Raw genomic sequence first — 24138 nt, 5'->3', positions numbered from 1 at the left:
TGCTCATAGATCCAAGCCTGGCAGCCATGGCTCTGTGAGATTATAATGATGTTGTGGGGTGATAGCCTGTTGAATGCTGCCATTATTAATGTGATAGAGGATATTGAATGAAGACACTTTGGGAATGCAGCATCCAAAAGAAAACACTAAGCTGTAGCATATTAGCTTTGTTTTTTTTCATGAAACAAAAAGAGACATTTCTAAAGACATTTGATAAGTGCAGACCTAAGCATTCTATTGAAGTACTTGTGAATTGTATTATATTAATGGGAGTGATCCCTCCTTTAGCAATGTCAAAATCACTCATGTACCTCCTGGAAAAAGTATTTCCCTTCAGATATTTAAATGACTTCTATTCAATTTCTAAAATCATCTCACTCTAAAAAAAAAGGAAAGGTAGAAAACAAGAAGAAAGGGAGAAGGAAGGTGGGAACAAAGCAAAGAAAGAAGGAAAGAGGAAAAGAGAATTAATCTATATTAGACTAACAGTCATATGAAAAAGCAAGCATATGAAAAGTTGTAAGGAACATGAACTTAGGGATAGAGTGTTGGTCTTGGAATCAGAAAAGGAATGGTTCAAATACCATATCTGATGACTAGCCATGTGACCCCCCTTAATTTACCATCCCTGTGTAACTCAGGCAACTCTCTAGAACTTATCTACTAAGTCTCCTCTGCCTTAGTGTTTCACTAGGATGATTGGTTTTGTGTGATTAACTAAAATCATGGCTCCCAACATGTTCAGTACTTCACACTGGAATTTTTACCAGCTGCTATTAAAATAATGGCAATACCTTTCTATTTATTATTGTGTTGTTAACCAAGTGTATTCAATAGTATCCAGGAGAAATAGAAAAACAATAAAATATTTGGCAAAGAAAATACAGGCCATACCTATTATTTAAAATTCAATCTGTCTCACTTCTTTTCCTCTATTGATGTCAAGATTTTAAGGATTTTATTCAGCAATTTTTCGGTCTACTTTCATCTGTAATTAAAAGACTAGACTAACCATCTGCTTCTGATAACATTGTATTCTTCAGCTTGAAATGCTTTTTGTCTTTTCCATTGTAGTGAAGTATATTTGCCGTTTTCAGTGGATAAAATAATATTTCTCCGCAATAGAATTCCTTTCCAGCAGATAGTATTCTATTCATTCCATTATTCTACCTCTAGTAAGCTCTAGGGCATTCACTTATTAAAAAAAAAAAAGAGGTGCTTTATTCTCTTTTCTGCTGATATATTTTATGTATTTTCAACATGTAGTACATTGGATTTATGACACTTCAAGAACTGCAGAAAAATGAAATAATTCCTTTTAACATTAATAACTAACTTGTTATCAACTCTTTAAAAAGTGAGTTGGTATTCTGTTAAATTTTTCAGGTTCAGAAATTTAAGTAGTTGCCCAGAGCAACTGTTTGGTACATCTGAATATTAATGGTTCACTGTTTCTCAAGTGGAATTTATTCTTGGACCTGCTCTTTTATTCAATGAAAAACCCTAATGTCTCTCTTCTCATCTTTTCTCTTATCAATTGGTACAGTGTTTTCTATCTACAACTGCCTTTGGGCAAGGTGTATTTTTCATTACATTCTTAGAAGGACAAGAGGCAGGTAAGAGCATGGATTTTTCCTGAATGATATTTTAATAATTAAAGCTTAAAAATAACAATTTTTGGAAATTTGTGAGTTTTAATATATTCTATAGGATTTAGTAAAAAGAAAGACTTCATTTAATAATGGATGGGTTTAAAATGATGACTTTTTTTTTCCTACTGTAGTCGATTATTTCCTATTTCTTTTACCTTTAGTTAAAGTAGAAATATAAGTTACCTCTACCCTCCCTCATATTTTGCTTTATACTATCTTTAATCACATATTTCCCTCTCCTTTGCTCTTTCATTTTGTGAACATCTTCTCTGTTTCTTCTCACCTTAATTTTTCTTTTTGCTTTGAGATTTTAACTATGGTTGCCAACAGAGACTCCTTAGGGACTTTAGAAGATCTATGGGAAGAATGTGCTTTTTCTGTATCAAAGCAAATAGAGGGTTATATTAATAATGCTGCAAGTTACCATTTGTTCTTGATCTGGTTGGGAAGGAGAGCATGAAGAATGAGCTAGCATTTCCTTTTCTCCTTTACCCACCTGTTTCTCTCTTCATTTCTCTTTTCTTTGTTTTTCTCCTACTTTCTCTGGTCTGGGACCATATATTGCTTGGGGCTGAGCTTGGCTGACAGTGAATTATGGTAAGACAAATGTAATGTGCATGTGTGTATGGGGGGGAGGGTTGATCCAATACACCAACTCTTTCGGGGAGGAAGATGCAGAAATAGCAAATTGGAGCTAAAGCAATCACCTAATTATTCTTTCTTTCCACACCCAAGGTGTTTAAGTCTCTAAAGTAAAACTTGAAACTTAAAGTTTATATAGGTTTATGTGTCACACTTTATTCTTTAAGGTTGCCCTGAATTAAGTAGTATGAATACCAAAAAAGACAAGTGACTTAAATTTTACCCTATCTGTGGAGTATCTATCTATCTATCTGTCTATCTATCTATCTATCCTCCATCTCTTTATCTAATCTATTCATTTATTTTCCCTCTCCTCTCTCTCTCTCTCTCTCTCTCTCTCTCTCTCTCTCTCTCTCTCTCACACACACACACACACACACACACACACACACACACACTGGAAAGGCTCATGACTGAAAGGCTAGCATTACATGATATATTATTTTGGCCACAGAAATTTATGTTCTAAGGAACAGAGGGGTTGTGAATTGCATTGATGTTAGGCACACTTACATTGATTAAATCACAGATTTTTGAAATATTAAAACAAATAGAGACATTCATCATGTATTTTTACGAATGTGCTTATATTCATGAGCATTTATATATCTCAATTATTGATATGATATTTGATTAATTTCTGAACAATGTTTTAAAAATAATAAATATTTTAAAATATTCCACAAAATGATAAAAAATTTGATAACTAGTTTCTAGTCTTCTTGATTCTTTCTGTGACCTAGAGGTCAAGGGAGGAAGGAGTACTGGGAACAAGAATTTATTAAGTGCCTACTCTGTGTCCTCTCCCTTTCATTATCCACCTTCATTGTGGCAAATATTACCTTTCTCTTCATCTCCCTACTATACCTATACCCTACAATTACGGCAGATAACTTTTTTGAAGAATCTGAGATTGCCAGAAATTAACTCCTAAACCATTCCTTATGTTTCTCAAAATTCTCAGTATCATGACTCACATGTTCTTTTTTTCCCCCCTGATTCACAGAAGAAGTGGTAGCCCTATTTTAATTGCTCTACTTGAGGCCTCCATCCTGTTCCCTTCTACCACCTGTAGGACTTTGCTCCAGCAATATTTTTCTCTTTCTCCTTCTCTTCTCCTTTTCTTTTTCTCTCTTTGATTTTGAGATCTTCAATAGCACCTTCCAATCTGCCTCCAGGAATAATCAGGTAATCCACCATTGAAAAAAGCCTTCCTTTTACTCTTATCGCCCATCTACTGATAGATCATAACAATGCTGTCATTCTCTTTATTGTCAAACTTCTGGAAAATGTTGTCTGTACTCTATACCTTCACTTCTTCGTGATTCATGATTTCCTCAATACCTTCTAAACTTTTCACACCCTCCCTCAGTTAATCAGTGATAGCCAAATCAAAAGTCCCTCTTTCCACGTCATATCCTCCTTGATCTGTCTGCGGAATATGACACTGTCCCCTCTGCCCTGGATAGTCTTTTCCCCATCATTTCAGAGATGTGATGATCTGGTTCTTCTTTCTTTCTGAGTCCTTTATCTCCTTTACTGGCTCCTTATCTTCTTCCTGACTCCATGAGGGGGTTATTCCCAAGGTTCCACCCTCTGTGCTATTCACTTTGATGCCCTCCCTCGGGCATCATATTAACACCTCATGTTTTGAAACCATCAAGTTGTCTCCAGATTACTTTTGTTAGCCCCTTCCTCACTTCTGAGTTTCTGTTCTGCTCCTTTACTTGACTACAGGACAGCTCCATCTGAATGTCTCACTAACACAGAACCTCAAAACCAGCATATCCCATACAAATCTAGTTTTCCAGCCCCCTAAAATTTGCTCTTCTTTCTGACTTCACTAAATTTACCAGTGGGGCCATAATTTACCCCAGTATCCAATGATGGAAACCTTAGTATCATCTTTCAGTCCTCCTTCACCTTCACAGTATCTCTTGAATCTTTTCCCTCTTCTCTATTCCTACTATTGGCACACAAATTGAAGCTCTTATTAACATCTGCCTGGACTTTTGCCATAGTCTCTTAACCATTCTTCCTTCTTCTCTTCTCCCTATCTTCACATCTTTTCCTTCATACCCCTTCCAAACTAGTTTACCTTATGCTTATATCTGGTTATTTCATGCTCAGACAAGTTCAGTGGCTCTGTATTGCCTGGGGGAAAGTTCAGACTCCCTTTTCTATGATTCAAGGCCCTCCACAATCTAGTACCAGTCTCGCTTTCCTCTACCTAATGTTCACTCTAGCCAAGTTGAACTTCTTTCTGTTTCCCACACAGATCCTGTACATTTTAAAAAACCATTTTGTTTATCCTTTGTTGGATATTCTTCAAATGGTTTAATGTTGATCTAACTTTCATTTGAAGAGCTCTTTATTAACATTCCTTTTGTTTAACTCTGCTGGGAGCACCAGTATTGATGTGCTTATCACCCCAAGACATATAGTGAAAGGAGATGTGCAGATGTGGCTCTGACTTTTTTATTTATTGCTAGGGATTCAGTGGAATAATGTGTACCAATCTCTGGAACAAGAAGGAGGCATGACATTTGGTTGGGTGTGCTGGATGATTCTCTTTGACTCAATGGCATATTTTATATGTGGATGGTACTTCAGTAATTTGATTCCTGGTAAGAATTCTGAGACTTAAAACAAAAGAAAATTAACCTTTCTATCTATGACAGTGAAATAAAAAACTGAATTCTCTTTTATTAATTTAAAGGAAAGATTACAGAAAGCAAATTTTAAAAATGAGGGAAACAGTCAAATATTCTAAGGATGATTTAAAAACTAACTATGACTGAATTTATATAGAACCATTAATAAAAATATGTCAGCTAAAACAGTTTGGGGAACTATATACATAGTAACGAGACATGTTTTTAGGAACAAACCAGCATTTCTTTTCAGTGATGTACTGTCCTTTATGTTAGCATTTGGTTTTTGGTTCATATAATTATATTCTACCTAATCATGATATATTTGTATTTGTTAAATGAAACATGCCTTTGGAGTGATGAAGGGGTATCAGAACACTATGTGGTCAGTGTTGTTTCAAAACTCAATTTTTATGAGAGGCTGTTCTTTATGCCCGCTGAAAAAAAGACTATAATGGCATACCATATAACCATGGAAGGGATATATAAATACAATCTCCTTTGACTATTTACCTGCAGGTTTGCTCATTGAGGAAGTCACAGAGATATATAGAGTGTCCCAAAACTTCACTAAGACTTTTGGGATGCCATGTATACCTATGTCAAGGAAATTTCAGTAGCACCTGGCCAACCCTAGGCCAGGTTCTGCTATGGTCCTATGGTTTTACTTAGTCTCATCTTATGAATAATCTCAAGTGCCTAAGAACACAAAAGTCAACCAGCCTCATTAAGTCCACAGGCACATGATAATGCTCATTTTTCACCCTAAAATATCCCAGGGATGTCACCCTTCTATATGGCATCAGTGGTGGTACAGGGTAGAACAGCTGGAATAAACAGTTGATATATTGTGTAAGACAGCTGGCTCTCTTGGCCCTGTTGTTTACAACTTTCCTACTAACAGAATTAAAGGTATTCAACCTTCTTGGATACTCCCCAACTCTGTCAAAGGGGGTATGGGGAGAGAAAGAGGGAAAGAGAGAGAGAGAGAGAGAGAGAGAGAGAGAGAGAGAGAGAGAGAGAGAGAGAGAGACAGAGAGACAGAGAGACAGAGAGAGAGAGAGACAGAGAGAGAGAGAGAGAGAGAGAGAGAGAGAGAGAGAGAGAGAGAGACAGAGAGACAGAGAGAGAGAGAGAGAGACAGAGAGAGAGAGAGAGACAGAGAGAGAGAGAGACAGACAGAGACAGAGAGACTTTGATTACTTTCATGAGGCTGAGAGAATTGAATTATAACATGAAAAGCACGGTGAGTAGTGCACTAAATACTTGCCATTGTCTTTATACATGGCTGGTGTTGGATATCTTCTCTCCTTTGCGTTGGCTATTCTACATATCTAAAAGCCTATATAACACATGTTAGTAATTTCGAGTAGGAGGTCTCTTCCCACGACCTTCATAGGTCACAGCTCCAGAAACAGACTTATGTTAGATATCATCCAGTCCACCCTTTCATTTTACATATGAGGAACCTATGACCTGGAGAAGTGAAGAGACTTGACTGAGCTTGTATAGGTAGTTAAGGAGAAGAGGTGGAATTTGAATTTATGTCCTTTTATGCTATGCCTCATTAAACGACTTCTTTCTTTTCTTGGCTATTCTCTTAAAAGTTAGTGAAGATTGCTACTTTTTGTTTTTCCCTTTGCGTCTTTCAGAATTCAACCAGGAGGGTCAGGCATCTGATTCCTGTGCCTTTCTTTCTTGCTCTGTCTTTCTGTCCTAGGTGGAAGCTTGGCACTTATAAGTACCGTGAGTCATGGGTTTTCCCTTACACAAAGGAGCAAAATACACTGGACGCTCCTGTTCATCTACTGGTTAGCCTTTCTCCTTGGATTGTTTCGGTTCATGGCATTAGATGTTATCTGAGAAGGATTAGAGGTTCCTGAAAAATGCATACATCCGACGTAGCAGATCCCTAGCATCTGAGTTAGAAGGGCCTAAGAGGTCATGATGACTGAAAAGTAATCCTTTTTATAATATCTCAGAGTAGTGGTTGCTGGCGCACTTGAAGGCTCAGTGATAAAAAGAAAGGTCCTATCCAGGTTATCTGTCCTCCAGGCAGCAGGGGAAGGATGGCTTTCGTGGGAAGCTTTTTAAAGTGTTATGTCTAGATTCTCAAATATATGTGTATTGTTTATTAGGATAAGCTGTATTTCAGAAATGCAGTCAAGACCATCTCTAAAAGATGTGTTCATCATAGACTCAAGTGTTTCAGGAAAATATGACACCTTCTCATGCATAGTGTACAACAGGACACCCAACAATCAGGGAAAGGAAATAGAGAAAGATATGATTCCAACCATCTGCCTCCTGGCCAATTAGTACATCATGGTAGAGACTTAGGGATATGCCCATCCTAGGGCCTTTTTTTTTTTTCAGTTACTCAAGCCAATGTGGTGACCTCCTTCTCAAGTCCTGTAGGCTCACCTGGGGCCTACTCTTGATGAAGAATCCCAAGTGCCCAATGACTAAAATTGCCCAGCCTAGATATATCTAATGGCTCCAGGACCAGAACCTTCTTCCTCCTTAAATATGCCAGGCTACTTCCTGCCGCCTGCTGCCTTAATGGCTGCACAATGTAGTAGCAGCTGGGCTGGCATGATTGCTTCTCCCTACCTCAATGCTGACTGAGTTAGTAGCCTCCTTTGGCCCTGATGCTGACTGTTTTTTTTTTTCAGAAAGAGTGCTAACTTTATTCATCCTGCCTGAATCTGGGGGAATTGATTGTAATTAAAATGCAGATGTGTTAGAAGTAGAGTTTCTTTAACACGCTGATCCTATACCTGGGAACTTGATTTATTTGCAGGCTAGGAAAGTACTGATGCCCTTTGGGGTGAAGGGAATAGAGATGGTGTCTCTGAGCTGTTGACTTTGCTAGACAGGGGTTTGAAGAACTTAGTGAAACTGTGGATTCATAAAATAGCTGAGCAGTCTTTGAGAGTAGAGAGTGTACAGCAGAGGGGCTGAGACTGGGGTAATAATTGAGTTACATAAAGTATTAAGAGAGAAGGTAGGAGAAAGGAAAGGAGGGAACTCAGGATATGCTTATGGAGACAATAATTTCATCTCAAAAAAACTTTATAGCAATCCTCCCAGAAAAATGTGAATATGTCCCTGAATGTGGTTCTAGTGCCACAGATGGATGTAAAAATATGGGCGGATGCAGGTGTATGGGTGAGTGGGTGGACGGAGGTACAGAGATGAGTGTAAAAACCCAGCAAAGACAGATATTTTTGACCCATGTGATTTATCTGAGGACTCTGTATAAATATGAACTAAAACAAAATCATAGAGAATGTCTGAAGTGAAAGGGACCCTAGGTATCATCTAATTCAGCCTCTTTATTCAAAAGGATGGAAACACCTTGCTGGGATTGTAATTGCCAAATGGATCTCTGCATAGTTAGCTTGAATGTAGGCAAGGGTCATGAAAGGATTGTAGTTTAACAAATATTGGAAGAATTGGGTCTGTCATGGCTGTATGTGGTTCTTTATGAATACTACCAGTTTTGGAGTGTTAAGAATAAAAAGGTTTATTTTTTTGTTTTTGCTTTTTAATTTATTTGCCTTGGTACTTACTAGCCTCAGTTTCCTCATTTATACAACTGAAAGAATGATTTTTGTACTATACTCCTCCCAGGTTTGTGAGTAAAGCAATATGTAAATCATAAAACAGTATATAAAACGGATAATAATTATTATTCATAGAATAACAATAATGCATTTAGTTTAATTCATAAGCCATTATTACTTGTTACATTCAACATTTTGTGCTGGGTAAAAGGAAAAATGCAAACTAAAATAAAACAATCCTTGCCTCAAATAATTTATATTCTTAATACTACCACCATGACTAATAACTTACAGAAATACTTTTGGAACAAACCAATATTACTTGTCAGCATAATAGTAAAGCCTGACGACATGAAAAAGCCACTGGACTTGTTGGCTATAACTGAAAGTTGTTTGCCTCCAGATAGACTACTTGGAAAGGCAAAGGTCCAAGCGTAGAAACAAAAAATGTTCCATGGAGTGGCATACATGTAAACTCAGCCAACAGTGTGTCAACAAAGAAACATCCAACAGATGATTGGGTCATTTTGATTTGTGGACGTTACGATAGTATAAGAGAAATTAGAGAAAGTTTAAAAAGCTGGGCTTTAAAGCATCCGGACTATGAGATCAATGAAGATTATGTATGCCAAGAGGCAGGTCATGACAGCTAAAGAAAGAGAAGTATAGGATGTTTCAGTGACTTAATTAAGGTCATATGGCCACTTAGTGGCAAAGGCAGGACCAAAACATAGGGTACTTTAGCATGAACCTAAAAATAATTTAATAACTATTACAATACCGATGCTCTTCCTTCACCTTCTAAAATTGAGGAGAACTTTTATTTCTTTGCTTCTTGACATTTTCATCATCTCCTTGAAACTGATAATTAGGCAGCCATGATTTTTTTTTTTTTAAAGATCTCTGGCCAGTACTTAAATCTTGTAATATGGGCCTTTCCTGATTTAATGACTTATGGAATTCAGACTTTTAATTTTCCAAGAATGTGAATTCATCTTATGGAATTGCTTAGGAAAATAAAAAGAACCATGAATGATCATATTTTATTTCATTTATATGCACAACATAGGTAAGAAAACTATTTAATGGACTAAAATGAACTTAGAGACCTATATAGGATGAGTATTGTTAATATGGGACTAATACTGTTATGAATTGGTTCTTCTTTTTATTTGGTATTTAATAGCCATTTCTTCATTCCTAATGATCCTTATGACATAGCAGAATAGATATATTAGAACTTTTTAGAGTTTGGGACAAATTTGTGCATGCATTATGTATACTAAATCAAAAGCTAACAAAATAGAAGTGCAGTGAGTCTTCTTGTGTTTGTTTGAAATATTAAATTATTAAGATTTTCAGTTTTAAAACTGAAGATCATGACAAAAAATTATAACCCTTAACCAAACTTTCTGTAGTAGAGAAAATATAGTAAAGAGACATAATCTCATGGTAGACTGCAAAATTCTGCTAGAGTCTGTCCCCATCTTAGAAAGAGGGTCTGTTCCAAAAACCCATTTTAGGCTGGTTGTTTGGAATACAGAACATGTGAACTGTCACTGAACCAACGTGATAGATTGGGGCTAAGTTCCTGGGACATACGACAAAAATCTATTTAATCCTTTGATTACATGAACAAGAATCTCAAAGATGAGAATGCTTGCAGGGGTAGGGGGCAGAGGAGGAGATTGTGCCCTGAATCAATGTAGGAGAAACCCACATAGATGAAATCACAGATAATAATAACTCATTTCTAGAGAGCAACAGTTTTCAAAGTGTGTCCTGAGGACCCTTGGGAATCTCTAAGACCCTTTCATGGGGTCCACCAGGTCAAAACTATTTTTGTAATACTGCTAAGATGTTTTAATTTCTAATATGGTAAATATTAATAAATATCACCCACATAAAAGCTCTTTGAGGGGTTCTCAATAATTTTTAAGAGTATAAAATAGTCCTAAGATTGAAAAGAAACCATTGTTATACAGCATTAAAACGTACAGAACACCTCAGAGCAACTCTGTGCAAATATTATTTTCATTTTTCAGATTAGGAATCTGAGAATTAGGAGCTTCAAATGACTTTGCTAAAGGCATAGAATTTGTAGAGATTGGTCTAGCATTTCAAAGCAGATCTGTCCGTTCAGTCCAAGTTCAGCGCTCTCTCTCCAATATATCAAACTGCTCCTCACTGCTCCTTTAAAGTAAATGCTTGAGTTACAGAATGCTAGGGCTAGAAAGGATCATGAAATAGTCATGCCAATTCATGTTTCTGGGACAGTTCACAGTTTACAAAATGTTTTATGCATGACTAGAGGCAGTTAGATGTCAGAGTAGCTAGAGAGCTGGGCCTAGAGACAGGAAGATGTGAATTCAAATCTCACCTTAAACCAGGCATGGGGAACCTATGCTGTCGAGGCCACAGGTGGCCCTTTAGGTCCTCAAGTGCAGCCTTTTGACAGAATCCAAACTTATTTGTTCTGTGAAGTTTGGATTCAGTCAGAGGGCTGCACTTGAGAACTTGGAGGGCCATATGTGGCTTTGAGGCTGAAGGTTGCCCACCCCTGCCTTAGACCCTTACTGGGCAAGTAATTTAATTTTCTCTTGCTTCAGTTTCCATGTCTCTAAAATGTGGATGATGATAACACTTACCTCCCCAGGACTGTTGGGAGGACAAAATTAATGACTATTTGTAAAGTGTTTTGCAAACCTTAAAGTGTTATATAAAATCTAGTTTTTATTGTTATTATGGCGAATCCTATCAGGTAGGCAGCAGAAGTGTTACTATCATCATTTAAAAGAGGAAGAAATTGAAGTTCTACAAAGTGATCCTCCCCCCAAACCCTCATAGGTACGCATTGTCATAAGCTAGTAGACTAAAATTTAGGTTTCCTCACCTCCTTTAGTGCTTTTCCTATTAGCTCCCTTTTCAGTTTCCAAGTATAGAACTGAATTAATTTTATTATTTCCATTCAATCAATCAACATGTATTTAATCAGTACTATAGTCCAGGGGCACTGCTAAGCTCTGGGGATTCAGATACAAAGAATGAAATAATCCTTACTTTCAAAAGCCTCATATCCTAATTGTCCTAACTGGAATTTAGAGCATTGTTTCTACGAGAAAAAGTAGCCAAACTGCTAGCTTTGGACTCGAGAAATATGTGATCTTCCACTACCCTCTCTTAACCATGAATGCTTTATCAACAGCATTGGTTGCAGTTGAGGGTGGAACTGTGGAGGAGTTGCGTAGGTTGGGCTGATGTTAGTAGTAGGAAGATTGTACCACGGTTTTATAAAGAAGGGATGCAGAGGCAGGAGGATATAAACTGCAATTATTTATCTGTGAACTTTCTCCCTATAGAGAAAAGAAGGTCCTTTTCTACATTTAAATGAAAGATTTATCATATTCCCAGGTCATCTGAGTTAGGGGACAAGGGCAGCTGCTGCCATAGGGAATAGGGGCATGTCTCTACATTGAGAATACACCATTCATGATAGTTATATATAGGCCATGTGTAAAGCGGGGACTATCAATATTATTTTAAACTTGTATTTCTTTCTAGATACAAAAGCAGATATTTGGGTTTTCTTTAGAGTCTTCTCATAAATATGAGATAATAGCTTCATTTGTTTTAATTGTAATCTTTTCTTTTAGGACATTTTGGTTTAAAGAAACCATGGTATTTTCCCTTTACTATGTCATACTGGCAGAGCTTGTGTGGCTTCAAGATGATGAAGCAACAACATATCAACTCCAGTCTGTTGTTTGTCAATGAGAACTTCATGAACAAAGGTCTGTAAAAAGATGACAGATTTTGATAACTTTTTCAATCTGCTTTTTTGGAGAGTGGTGATTTCCAGTAAGTCCTACCTAGAGTGACTCTTTATGAGTACGTGTAGAAAGAACCTTTTGCCTTCCTGTGGACTGCCATGCAGGTGACTTTTTGTATTTCTGTGGCTGCATGGCAGCAACCATACTTGAAGTTCATGGCTCCTCTATTCCTTAATTACATGCAGTCTTCTTTTAAAATTCATTGTGGACCAAAAGGATTTGCTCAAGAAAATGTGAAAATCTCAAATGTAAAGTCAAGTATATAGCCTTATGTTGGGCTTTATCCCCATAATTCATATGTGTGTAACCAAAAATTCAACATTCCCTAGAAAGATCACAGTGACAGAATCACAAAAAATAGGAGTGTGTGTGTGTGTGTGTAATTTTGTTACTAGAAGGGATCTTAAAGATGACAGTCTGATCATTTCATTTTACTGATGAGAAAACTGAACCCCAGGGATAGGGAGTGACTTGCCCACTGTCACTTAGTGAATTGGTGATAAGAATCAAAACTAGAACAGAATTCTTTTGACATCCAATTCAGCATTCTTTCCACGGGGCTTAGGGTTTAGATAGATTTTAAATATGTGGATAAATAGGGTGATCAATTATACAGGATCATGATTAGAGTTAGAGGAGAGGAGCTAGAACAGAGATTTCATCGGTATAGGGAATTCCCTCTTGAGAAAACTCCCTCTATGTGGGCTGTTGGCACCTATCTTGGGCAATGCAGAGTCTTAAAGGGTTGCCTAGAGCAGGGCTTCTTAAACTTTTTACACTTGCAACCCCATTTTACTTCTTAGTAGTGTTCCTTGGCATTGCGCGGCCTAAGGGCACGTGCAAAGTACTCATGCTCTGTGTTCAGAACCAAAGCTGCAGTAAAGCTGTGGGATGTAACACAGGCAAGAGCCGACAGAAACACCTCAGATTCATTGTGTGTTTGGTTTTTAATTAATTTTTGTTCATTGTTTATGAGGTTGCAACTCAGAGTTTAAGAAGAGCTGGCCTGGAGCAGTGGTGTCAGTCGCAAATAGGAACAATAAAAATGGGGTCCACTGAAGTGTATGTATGGATCCCTGTGGCTGTTTATTGACTTAGAAAGCCATATATTACCATTCTCTATTTTTTCATATTTGAATTTATTTTGTTCAATATTTCCCAATTACATTTTAATCAGTTTTGGGTTGCACTAAGTACTGCACTGTTGCAGGGCAGCATAATTGAACCGTTGGCCTTGAGCACTGAGTGGTTTGATGACTCACCCAAGGTCACAGCTAGTGTGTATCAGACACAGAAATTGAACCCAAGTCTTACTGACAAGCAAAGACAAGTGTCTACTACACCATGCCAACTGTCTATGTCATACTGACAGTGTGTACATACAAAGAATTTATGTCTTGAGGGAACCCACATTTTAAAAACTTAAGTCAAATATTCTATTTTATGAATGCACATTAAATTTTAACTTTTATTATTAAGCAATCTCTTTTGGGTTAGCCATTATTAAATCGTAGTTTTAGTATGCAAATAACATGTCATTACTTACCTTGGGGAATTCATTCCAACAATGCAGGTTGTGAACTTTTGATTATTTAGCAGCTAAGTCCTAAGGAGTTTACAGAGTCACAGAAAGGTTAAACATCTAGCTTGGACCATGTAACTAGTAAGTTTCACAGGAAATATTTTAAGCCAAGTCTTCTAGAATCATAGAATTGGAGCTTAAAGGGACTGCAGAGATCAATTACTCAAGCCTCCTTATTTTATAGAGTAGGAGAAAAGAGACCAAGAGAAGTTAAAGAGTTTATCCAAGTTCACACAAATAGTAAGCAGCATAGATGGGATTTGAACCATAGCTCCAAGCCCAACCCTCTATTCACTGTAATCTGCTGAATATGGTGAATGTGCATCTACTTTTGTGTATTTCTTTAAATAATGCCCCCAAACCAATTCAAGACCTGAACAATGTAGATATCATTATGAAGATACCAGCATATTTTAAATAAATGTCTGTTATTTTTCCAAGCCCTTGCAGTGTCATGCCATTATTTTGTTCATCCACACAGGATCTTTGCCAACAAATAGGCAGAAAACAATTGAAGACAGAGTCCATGCAGGAGTGACACTGGTATCAGTTACCAAGGAATATGAAGGTGATAAAAAGGCTGCAGTTAAAGAGCTTACGCTCACATTTTATAAAGGTCAAATCACTGCTCTGCTGGGACCCAATGGTGCTGGAAAGACCACAATTATGTATGTCTGCTTAAAAAATGGTATACTGTTAAGTAATTTGATTCTTTTAAAAGTTGATTTATAAACCAAGAGAGTTGTTATCTAATTTTGGCTTTCTACTGCAAAAATTCCAAAATATATGGTATCAGTCCAACTAACAGTGCTCCACTAAATGGCCAATTTTAATCTGTCTTCTTCCTTAACTATCCAATTTAGTTTTTAGGCCCTTATGAGAATAGAGCTTTCTTGAGGCTTTGGAGGGAGGTGGGTAGGTTGCAGAGAGGATGGAGTGGTTTGTGAACCCTGAGAAGTAATAAACATCTTTCTCTTTGCCATGAAAAACAAATCCATTCTCATTTCCTGCAAATCGAACTTGTAAGAAATTGACCATGTTTTATTTAGTTCTTACAAACTTCAATGGCTCATGTAATTTTTTTCCCCCCACTAAGTTCAATTTTCCTTGAACCCAGATAAGAAGATGAAGCTCAGAGAAGAAATAGCATCACATTTATACTACTGAGATTTTTTTGGTAACTCTGGCTCTTATGAAGATTGTCTTAGTCTATGAACAAATGACATAAAAATTTGGATATAAAAGCAAGATTTGGCTATAGAAGTGTGTGACAAGGATTAAAATAATCTCTGATACTTCAAAGGCTAGGAGTTATACTGTGTCTATACAATATCCCTGAAATGTATCAAAAGTGGGGAAAATGTTGGATTTTATAATTTTGCTAAAATTAGAATGTATCTTCCTATATTCCAGTTTATTTCACTAAAAATGGGAGATTGATCTGTATTAAATCGGACTAGTTTAATGGTCTCTCTCTGTCTTCCCTAACCAACTTTTGCTTGCTTTGTATCTAAGACAGAAAGAAATTCATAAAACTCCAGCAGTCCACAGGAAATGACAAATCATTTGTAAAAGAAGCCAAAATAAATTACATAAAGTTCATGCTATTTTTCAGGTGCTAAAATAGTATGGCAGGACAGAAAGAATGGAACTTTTTGTTAGCATTTGAGTACTTTAAGAAGATGGCTAGACAGAGTAAACATGGATTCAGAAAGCTGTGGCTGTGTTTTGTCTTCTTAAATACACTTTATAATTAGCCAAAAAAAAGGTGAAATTCTATTTTATAGGAATCATTAGATTAGGATTCTGAATTTCCTCTTCCTTTCAAAGTTTATTGATTTTGATGTGGAAAGCACCTCAGAAATCAATAGGTCAACACTCTTCACCTTACAAATGCAACTGAATCCCAGAGGTCATTCAGCAGAGCCAGAATTTGGACCCGGATGTTGCGACTGGAGGAGGGTTGGAATTGCTCTTGGGCTTCCTTCTATACTTGTCTCTCATTCAGTCAGCAAGCATTTATTAGGCACCTACCATGTTCCAGGCTCTGTTCTAAGTGCTGGGGATACAAAGAAAAGCAAAAGAGAGTCCATGTTGTCAAGGAGCTCACAGTCTAATGGGGGAGATGACATGCAAACAAAAATGTATGAGTATTATAAATTAGAAACCATAAATAGAGGGAAGGTACTGGCATTAAAGGGATCATGAAAGGCTTCTTGTAAAATGTGATATTTTAACTGGGATTGGAAGGAAATCAGCGAAGTCAGGAAATGGAGGAGAGATTTCCCGGGCATGGGAGATAGTCAGTGAAAATGCCCAGAGTCTAGAGAGGGACTGCCACATTTGAGAAACAGCAAAGGGGTCAGTGTCACTGGATTTCAGAATATATGGATGGGGATATAGAAGTGAAAACACTGGAAAAGTAGGAAGGGTGAGGTTATGAAAGGCTGTGAATGCCAAACAGAAGATTTCTTATTTGATCCTGAAATTGATAGCCACTGGAGTTTATTGAATAGAAGGGTGGGGATGGAACATGATATAGTCAGATCCACACTTGAGGAAGATCATTCTGACACATGAGTGGAGGATGGACTGAAGTGGGGAGAGACTTGAGGCAGGGAGATAAATCTATTATTATTACAGAAATATTCTAGCAGCAATAATGAAGTGATGAGGGCCTGCCAGAGTGGTGGCAGTGTCAGAGGAGAGAAGGGGGCAATATACCCCTTTCAAAAACTAAATTGACAGGATTGATAACAGATTTGGATATAGGGGATGAGACAGATTCAGGAATTTAAGATGACTTCTAGGTTGTGAGCTTAGGTGATTGGTATATAGTAGGTTCTTAAAATGTGTGATGATTGGTGGATTGGATGAAAGCCAATGTCTCTGGATCACAGCATTCATGGAGGGGAGTAAAGTGTAAAGAAGACTGGAAAGGTAGGAAAAGACCAAATTGTAAAGGATGTTAGAAGTCAAACAGAGGATTTCATATTTGATCTTAGGTGCCCCTAGAGTTTATTCAGCAGGGGATCACATAGACCTGTGCTTCAGTATCACTTGAGTAGCTTATCTTAGGTAGGATGGTCACTTTGGTGGCTAAGAGGAAGATGGACTGGAGTCAGAGAGATCAATCAAAATGTTATTGTAATGGTCCTGGCGTGATGATGGGGCCTGAAACAGGGTGGGGGCTCTGTGAATGGAGGAAAGATGGTCACCAGAGTCCTAAAACCTGAAAGAAATTACACAACATCAAAGCTATCAGGGATAAAGGTGAATCTCTTATACTTCACTTCACGTTTCCATGATTTTATCCACATGGACACTCCCTCTATCAATGAAGATTGCGATTCCTCTGTGAGTTACGCAGTTTAAAAGTTGGCTGTGGCCAAAAATTTCATTATCTAACAGTGAACTTTTTTGTCAGTGAACTCAGCTAGGCATGTCTACAGATGGCAGACATACAGTCGGCACTCTTGGCCTTTCCTCGAAGCCTTTCCATGTTAGTAAGATTTGCCAGAGATTGTGTTTTGTCGGAGCCTTGAAGTATCCAGAATGGACACTACGCCATGAAGAAGCACCGGAGCGTGGTGTTAGAAAAGGATGTATCTGAAAAAAAGATAAAGGGCAAAGCCATGACTTTAGTGTTAATCATCAGTCAAAGCATTGCCATTAAAACCCTGGCAAAGACGGCAAGATCTGAAAAAAGCACTATTTTAGATGGCTGACTGAACAAACCGATGCGTAGCTATGTCTTTGAATCTCCCTGTGTTATGGCTACACGACTTTGTGAATTGTTGACTTGTCATTGGAGGTATTTCTTTTCTCTTCTAGATCTCTGTTGACAGCACTGTACCCTCCTAGTTCTGGTACCATCATTATTAATGGCAAGGATATGCAGACACAGCTTGCTGCCATCAGGATGGAAATGGGTGTATGTCCCCAGTATGATGTCTTGTTTGACAACTTATCTGTTCGGGAACATTTAGTGCTATTTGCTTCAATAAAAGCACCACTGTGGACAAAGAAGCAGTTATATCAACAAGTCAATAAGTTAGTATTATTGCTCTCTTATTTCCTTTTCCATTAGGGACAACAAAAACAATATTGGAGATTATGGTTGGAAGTATGGGCTAGATTTCTGTGAAAGAAAATAGGTTAAAGACTGAATTTGGTTCAATCAAAAGACTTAAATAAAAACCTATCATGTATGCTGCATTAAATAAGAACTGTGGGGATTCCAAAAGGAGATTATAGACCTAGCTGAGAAAAACACTTTTATCCATGAGATAATTAGGTGTTAAACTGCATTATTCATTATTATAAGGAGCTAACAGAAGGGTGAGATCAATGTGGGCTGAAATAACCCTATCTGTCTTCAGTGAGAAGGTAAAACTTGAGCTGAACCTGGAAAGATGGGTAAATGAATAAACAAATGCACGATTGAGTGAATGAATGAATTAAATTAAAAAGTATTAAGTACTTACTATGCACAAAGTATTGTGCTAAGTGCTGGGGATATAAACACATAGGGAAAAAGTCTCTATTGTCAAGGACTTTTCATTATAGTAGAGGGAAACTCCTGGAGTTATGAGCAAGAAAAAGGTGGTTTTTTTCTGGGAAGTCACAAGGATGTTGAATAGCGCAATAAGGCAGTCCACTGATTACTTTCCAGAGGCAATAGTAGTGTTGATTTGATTGTAATTCTAAGAGTAAGAGGTAGTGGTATAGAGGGCACATACCTACCTCAGGAAAGAAAATAGCCAGATGAAGATAGAGAAGCCAGGTCCCTGGGAGGTCAGAGCTGAATGGATTAAGTCCTCCAGGTTATGGCTGGATTTTATGTTAGTGAAGAGAGAGGGAGGATAACAGGGTAAGAGAAGGCTGCTGATTTGTACTCCTGATGGAACTATCTGTCATAGCTGAATAGGTGAATTTTTTATACTTCATGTTTCCATGATTTTATCCACATGGACATTCCCTCTATGAGGCAAAATTTAAAATTCTTAAGGTCACCTTGGCACAAAAGGGAATCACTCTGTGTGATCATCGTTTTCACCACTTCAAAAATGTAAGTGCAGAAGCAATGCCATTAACAATGGAGCCACAGGGGTTGGTATATTTTATCATGTGTAAAATCATTTTTGTATTTCTGGCACTTATTTTGGTTTGGAAAAGATTTTAAAATAACGTTTGTCTACAGTTAACTGAATGTTGTCATACATGCTGATCATGTTAACTCACAGTTTGCCTTCTCCATAAAGAACTTGGACTTAAGCAGCAGTGTAAGGGATTTTGGTCAGACAGAAGGAAGACATTCTGGCACAGATGGCTATTTGGCACAAGAGCAAACAATTGAGGCAGATCAGGAAATCTTTTCTGAAAGAGTAACAAATATGAAAGTTTCCAATATGAACTTTCTGATATGAAAGTTTAACTGCCCTTCTGCCTCAATATAGTACTAATTCCAGCCCCATAATCCTTTGATGTATGTATATGTGTTTTTTAATAATTCAACATTCATTCTGTGTTAATGAACTTTATAAGTTTGATTCAGACTTCAAAATGATAAAGCCAAACAGAATGAGATGAAGCAAAATTGTGTTTAAGAATTACTCTATATTTATTTCAACAATGACATTTCTAAGGTGACAAAAGAAATATCCAGGGCAGAGGCAAATGTGGCTAGAAAGCAGTTCATGGCGGGGGAGGGGTGGTCTTAATGGGCTGCAAGCTAAAAAAAGGTCACTTAGTCAATTACTAAACATATTGTTTAGCACCTACTGTGTTCAGGGCACTGTACTATGTGTTGGTGATACAAATACTAAGAATGAAACAATGTCAAGAAGGAAACACTAAGTGGTATGATATGGAAGTCAGAGGAGCCAATGCAAGTTAGAGCTTCGTGAATAATGTTCAGAGATTATAGCCCATTGTCTTCTTCCTACTTTAGATCATATCCGGGGTACTTTGTCTACTTCTTTGTAAACATTTTAGAAGGGACACTAGAAACTATGTAAGGGAACTGGAAACTACGTAATATGTGTATTGAATGAAAAAAGTAGTGATTTTTTGAGCCTGGAGAAGAGAAGACTTACATTGGGACATGATAGCTATTTTGAACATTTAAAGGGCTGTCATTTTTTTTGTTGTTTCCATTTATTTTCATGTGAGATTCCAGCTTCTTATTCTTTCTTTTTAAAATTAATTTATTTTTAGTTTTCAACATTCACTTCCATAAGATTTTGAGCTCCAAATTTTCTCTCCTTCTCTCCCCTCTCCCCACCCCAAGATCACATGTATTCTGAATACCCCTTCCCCTGATCTGCCCTCCCTTCTATCACCCCACCATCCCTTATCCTCTTCCCCTTCTATTTTCCTGTAGGGCAGGATAGATTTCTATATCCCACTGCTTGTATATATTATTTCCCAGTTGCATGTAAAAACAAAAATTTTGGGTTCCAAATTCTCTCCCTTCCTCCCTCCCCACCCACTCTCATTGAGAAGACAAGCAACTTGATACAGGTTATACATGTGTAGTCACACAAAACACAAAGAACTAACTACGTTTCCCTTTATCCTATCTCACGCCCCATTTATTCTATTCTCTTCTTTGACTCTGTCCCTCCTCAAAAGTGTTTGCTTCTGATTACCCCCTCCCCCAATCTGCCCTCCCTTCTACAAAGGGCTGTCATGTTAAAGAGGGCTTAGATTTGTTCTGCTTGGTCCCAGAGGGCAGAACCAAGACCAACATTTGGAAGTAGAGATGTAGTTTTGGACTCACTCAGAAAAAAGAAATGTCAGTTATCAGAACTGTCCAAAATTGGAATGCCTTGTTTCAGCTGTATTAAAGACCTCCATCATACCATAGGTTCCATGACCAGTTGTCAGAAATGTTGATAGGATTTCTATTTTGAATAATAACCACTTATATAGTACTTACTATGTTCCAGGCACTGTGCTAAGTGCTTTATGAATGTTATCTCACTTGATCCTCACAATCACCCTTTGTATTAGGTACTGTTATTATCCCCAGTTTATAATTAAGAAAACTGAAGTTGAGACTTGCCCAGGATCACACAGCTAATAAGTGTCTGAAGTCAGATTTGAAATCAGGTTTCTTGACTTTAGGCTACCTAGCTGCCTCTATTTTAGTTAAAGTTTAGACTAGATGACTTCTAAAGCCCCATGATTAAAGAATCATAAAGTTTGAATTAAAGGGGACTTTAGGGTTAAGGAGAATTAACATTGTGAATAACCAATATTTCTATGTGATCCATCCTTTCCCTCACTTTGACAAGAGCCCATGTCTGAAAGGCAGGAAGTTTCTGAAGGGTGTGATTGAATAAGGTGATTGCTCGCAGCCCCCAAAGCAACAGCTCTTTAACCAGCCTTGGGCTAGACCCCTCCCTTCTATTTACTACATAAACAGAAGTCAGCTTGAGCTAGGCTTTCCCTAGGGGATGACTTTTGTGTCCTTGCTGCCTAAACAAGTTTTGGGGTGCCTTTTTCTCTAGTGGGGATGTTTTTTGTCTTTCTAGCTGTTTGCTACAGGCAGCTGGGCCTCATAGAACTACTAGTATTCTTTAAAGATTAGAAAGGCATAATCAGATACATCTGAAGGCCAGCCTACTATCCCCAGCTGCTGATTAGTTCTGCCTGCCCCCACCCTCCACCAAGTTGAAGTAATTGGGAGGAACTGAGAACTCTTAGCCCACCTTCTTGTTAAAATGTCCACCAATCAAGGTTGCCTTATGCTTGCTAAGGGAAGTCCAAATAATGTACCAATGGCCTATGATGGCCAATCAGAAAGGAGACACACCCAGGTTTAAAAGGTGCTGTCATTTAAGGGTACAAAGTGAGGCAGACCAGTTATTAATAGGTTTGGTACCCTATTAATAAAAGATATCTCACTTAGAAATTTGCCTCAGTTTGCCCTTTGTTAAATGCTGCTCTCAACAGTGTCATTTAAACTGAGCCTTTCATTTTATAGATGATGAATTCAGACATCTGAGAGGGTATATGACTTTCAGGAGGTCACATAAGTAATACAGCAGAAATGAACTTTTAACTTATGTATTCTGACTCCAATTCAGTGCTCTTTCCATTGAATCATGTAGACTGGTTCTTATTTATCAAGCTAACAATAGTATAAAGCATATAAATAGACTACTGTCATGATGGGATAGGTTGCTTCACAGTTGGTCAATCTGGAGAAATTTAGTGGAAGTCCTCATGGGGTTCTAAATTTGCTTAATGCCCCATAGAGAACTGAACTCCCCAATATGGAAGATTATGATTTATGTTCTATGTTGATATCACCTGGCTTCCTTTATTTTGGTTAAAAGTTGTACTGCTTCCTTTTTGAGAAGAGAGGGAGTCTTCCTTATTTCCCGAAATTTCATCCAGTGATGAGTGCTTCCTTTCAACTTTAGCCAAAACAACTCCTTTTTGTTGTTTTTTTTTTTAAAAACTTTTTTTGGGGGGCATTTAAAATAGTGATTTTCCTTTCAGGCATCCACGGAATATCAGATTTGGAAGGTATATCAGAGTTCATCTAATCCAATTGGCAGCTGGACAAGAATCAACATACTCAACACACCCAATCAGTATTCATCCCGCCTTTGTTTCAAGAACTCTAGGGAGGGAGAATTTACTAGCCTAGAGGCATCCTGAGGCAGTATGTTCCATTTTATTAAAATATATGTGCTATGCAACCAATAATGGGTTTTCCCTCGTAGTAGTAGACATACAAGTTTGTTTTCCCAATCCTATTTGTCATGGAGCATGGGCCCGGGGTGAGGAACCTGTGGCCTTCTAGGTCCTTGGGTGCAGCCTTTTGACTGAGTCCAATTTTCACAGAACAAATCCTTTTATTATAGTGAAGTTTGGATTCAGTCAAAGGGCTGCACTCGAGGACCTAGAGGGCCACACATAGCCTCGAGGCTGCAAGTTCCCTATCTCTGGTTTAATGGAAAGAGTGCTGGATTTTGAGATGAATCCTGCAGCTTGAAAGTTTCATTAAAATTTTTGTTATTTTTTATATGATGATGGCATCACCTGAGTGGGTCCATGATCTTCTCAGTGTACATGTGTATTCCTGCTGTATATATGTGGAATTGCCATTGTGATTTCCTCAGCATGCGGAACTCCTGGGAAAGGAGTTCTTCCCACAAATGTTGCTGTTCAGTCATTTCAGTTGTGTCTGACTCTTTGTGACCCCGTTTGCGGTTTCTTGGTAAAGATACTGGAGGGGTTTGCATTTCCTTTCCAGCTCATTTTACAGATGAGGAAACTGAGGCAAACAGGGTTAAGTGACTTGCCCAGGTAGCACAGCTAGTAAGTGTTTGAGGCTGGATTTGACCTCATGACGATGAGTCTTCCCCAGTCCAGGCTAGGTACTCTATCCACTGTGGCACCTAGCTGCCAGTCTTCCCCCCACCCTAGTGCAAATGAGCAGTTCTGTAATATAAAGTCTCAGAGAGTTGCCTGGGGGCACTAGCAGGTTAAATGACTAGCACATAGTCATATAACCAATGTAAAAGGTAGGAGGTTTCCTAACTCTAACACCAGCATTTAATCCACTATACCACATTGTTTCTCTTAAAGTAAATAAAAGGCAGTAATTAAAAAAATAAAATTTTAATAATTCCCAGTCAATTTTAAAATGAAAGAAAAGAATAAGAGTCATTCCCCAATTGATAAGTGATCTAAGGATATGAACAGGTAGTTCTGAAAGGAAGAAGCCCAGGATATCTATAACCATATGAAAAAGTGCTACAAAACACTAGTAACTAGAGAATTGAAAATAAGAGCAGTTCTGAGATTTCCCATCTCAACCATCAGATTGGCAAATATGGCATTAAAGGAAAATAATAAAATTTTGAGGTGCTGCGGGAAAACAGCACTACTAATAAACCTGTGAATGGGTACAAACATTCTAGAAAGCAATTTGGAATTAAAAAAAAGTAACCAACAGTGAATGCCGTTTGACCCAGATATACCACTGTTAGGCCTATATCCAAAAGAGATGGTGGTAAAAAACTTTAAATTAAAAAGACAGCTATCAACTAAGGAATGAGAGAATAAATTGTGGTATATGAATATGATGAACACTTGTGCTGTAAGAAATGAACAAACAGATGATTCCAATGAGACATGGAAAGACTAGTATGAACTGATGCCAAGTAAAGTAAATACTTTAGTTAT

At 37.7% G+C, this 24138-nt stretch overlaps 1 protein-coding gene across 1 annotated transcript in view; it reads left to right on the top strand.

Annotated features, from left to right (window-relative positions):
- Positions 1–24138, top strand: part of ABCA13 (ATP binding cassette subfamily A member 13) — a 482687-nt gene that overhangs the window by 147065 nt on the left and 311484 nt on the right. The window contains 5 exon segments of the mRNA XM_078151686.1: positions 1547–1616; positions 4787–4921; positions 12171–12308; positions 14411–14597; positions 17764–17982. Of these exon segments, the coding sequence (XP_078007812.1) occupies positions 1547–1616; positions 4787–4921; positions 12171–12308; positions 14411–14597; positions 17764–17982 (749 nt within the window).

Source organism: Phascolarctos cinereus, unplaced genomic scaffold, assembly GCF_003287225.1.
Source record: "Phascolarctos cinereus isolate Bilbo 61053 unplaced genomic scaffold, phaCin_HiC Scaffold_4;HRSCAF=312, whole genome shotgun sequence".
Lineage (NCBI taxonomy): Eukaryota > Metazoa > Chordata > Mammalia > Diprotodontia > Phascolarctidae > Phascolarctos > Phascolarctos cinereus.
The sequence above is the reverse complement of the archived record's forward strand: the minus strand, read 5'-3'. Positions and strand labels throughout refer to the sequence as shown.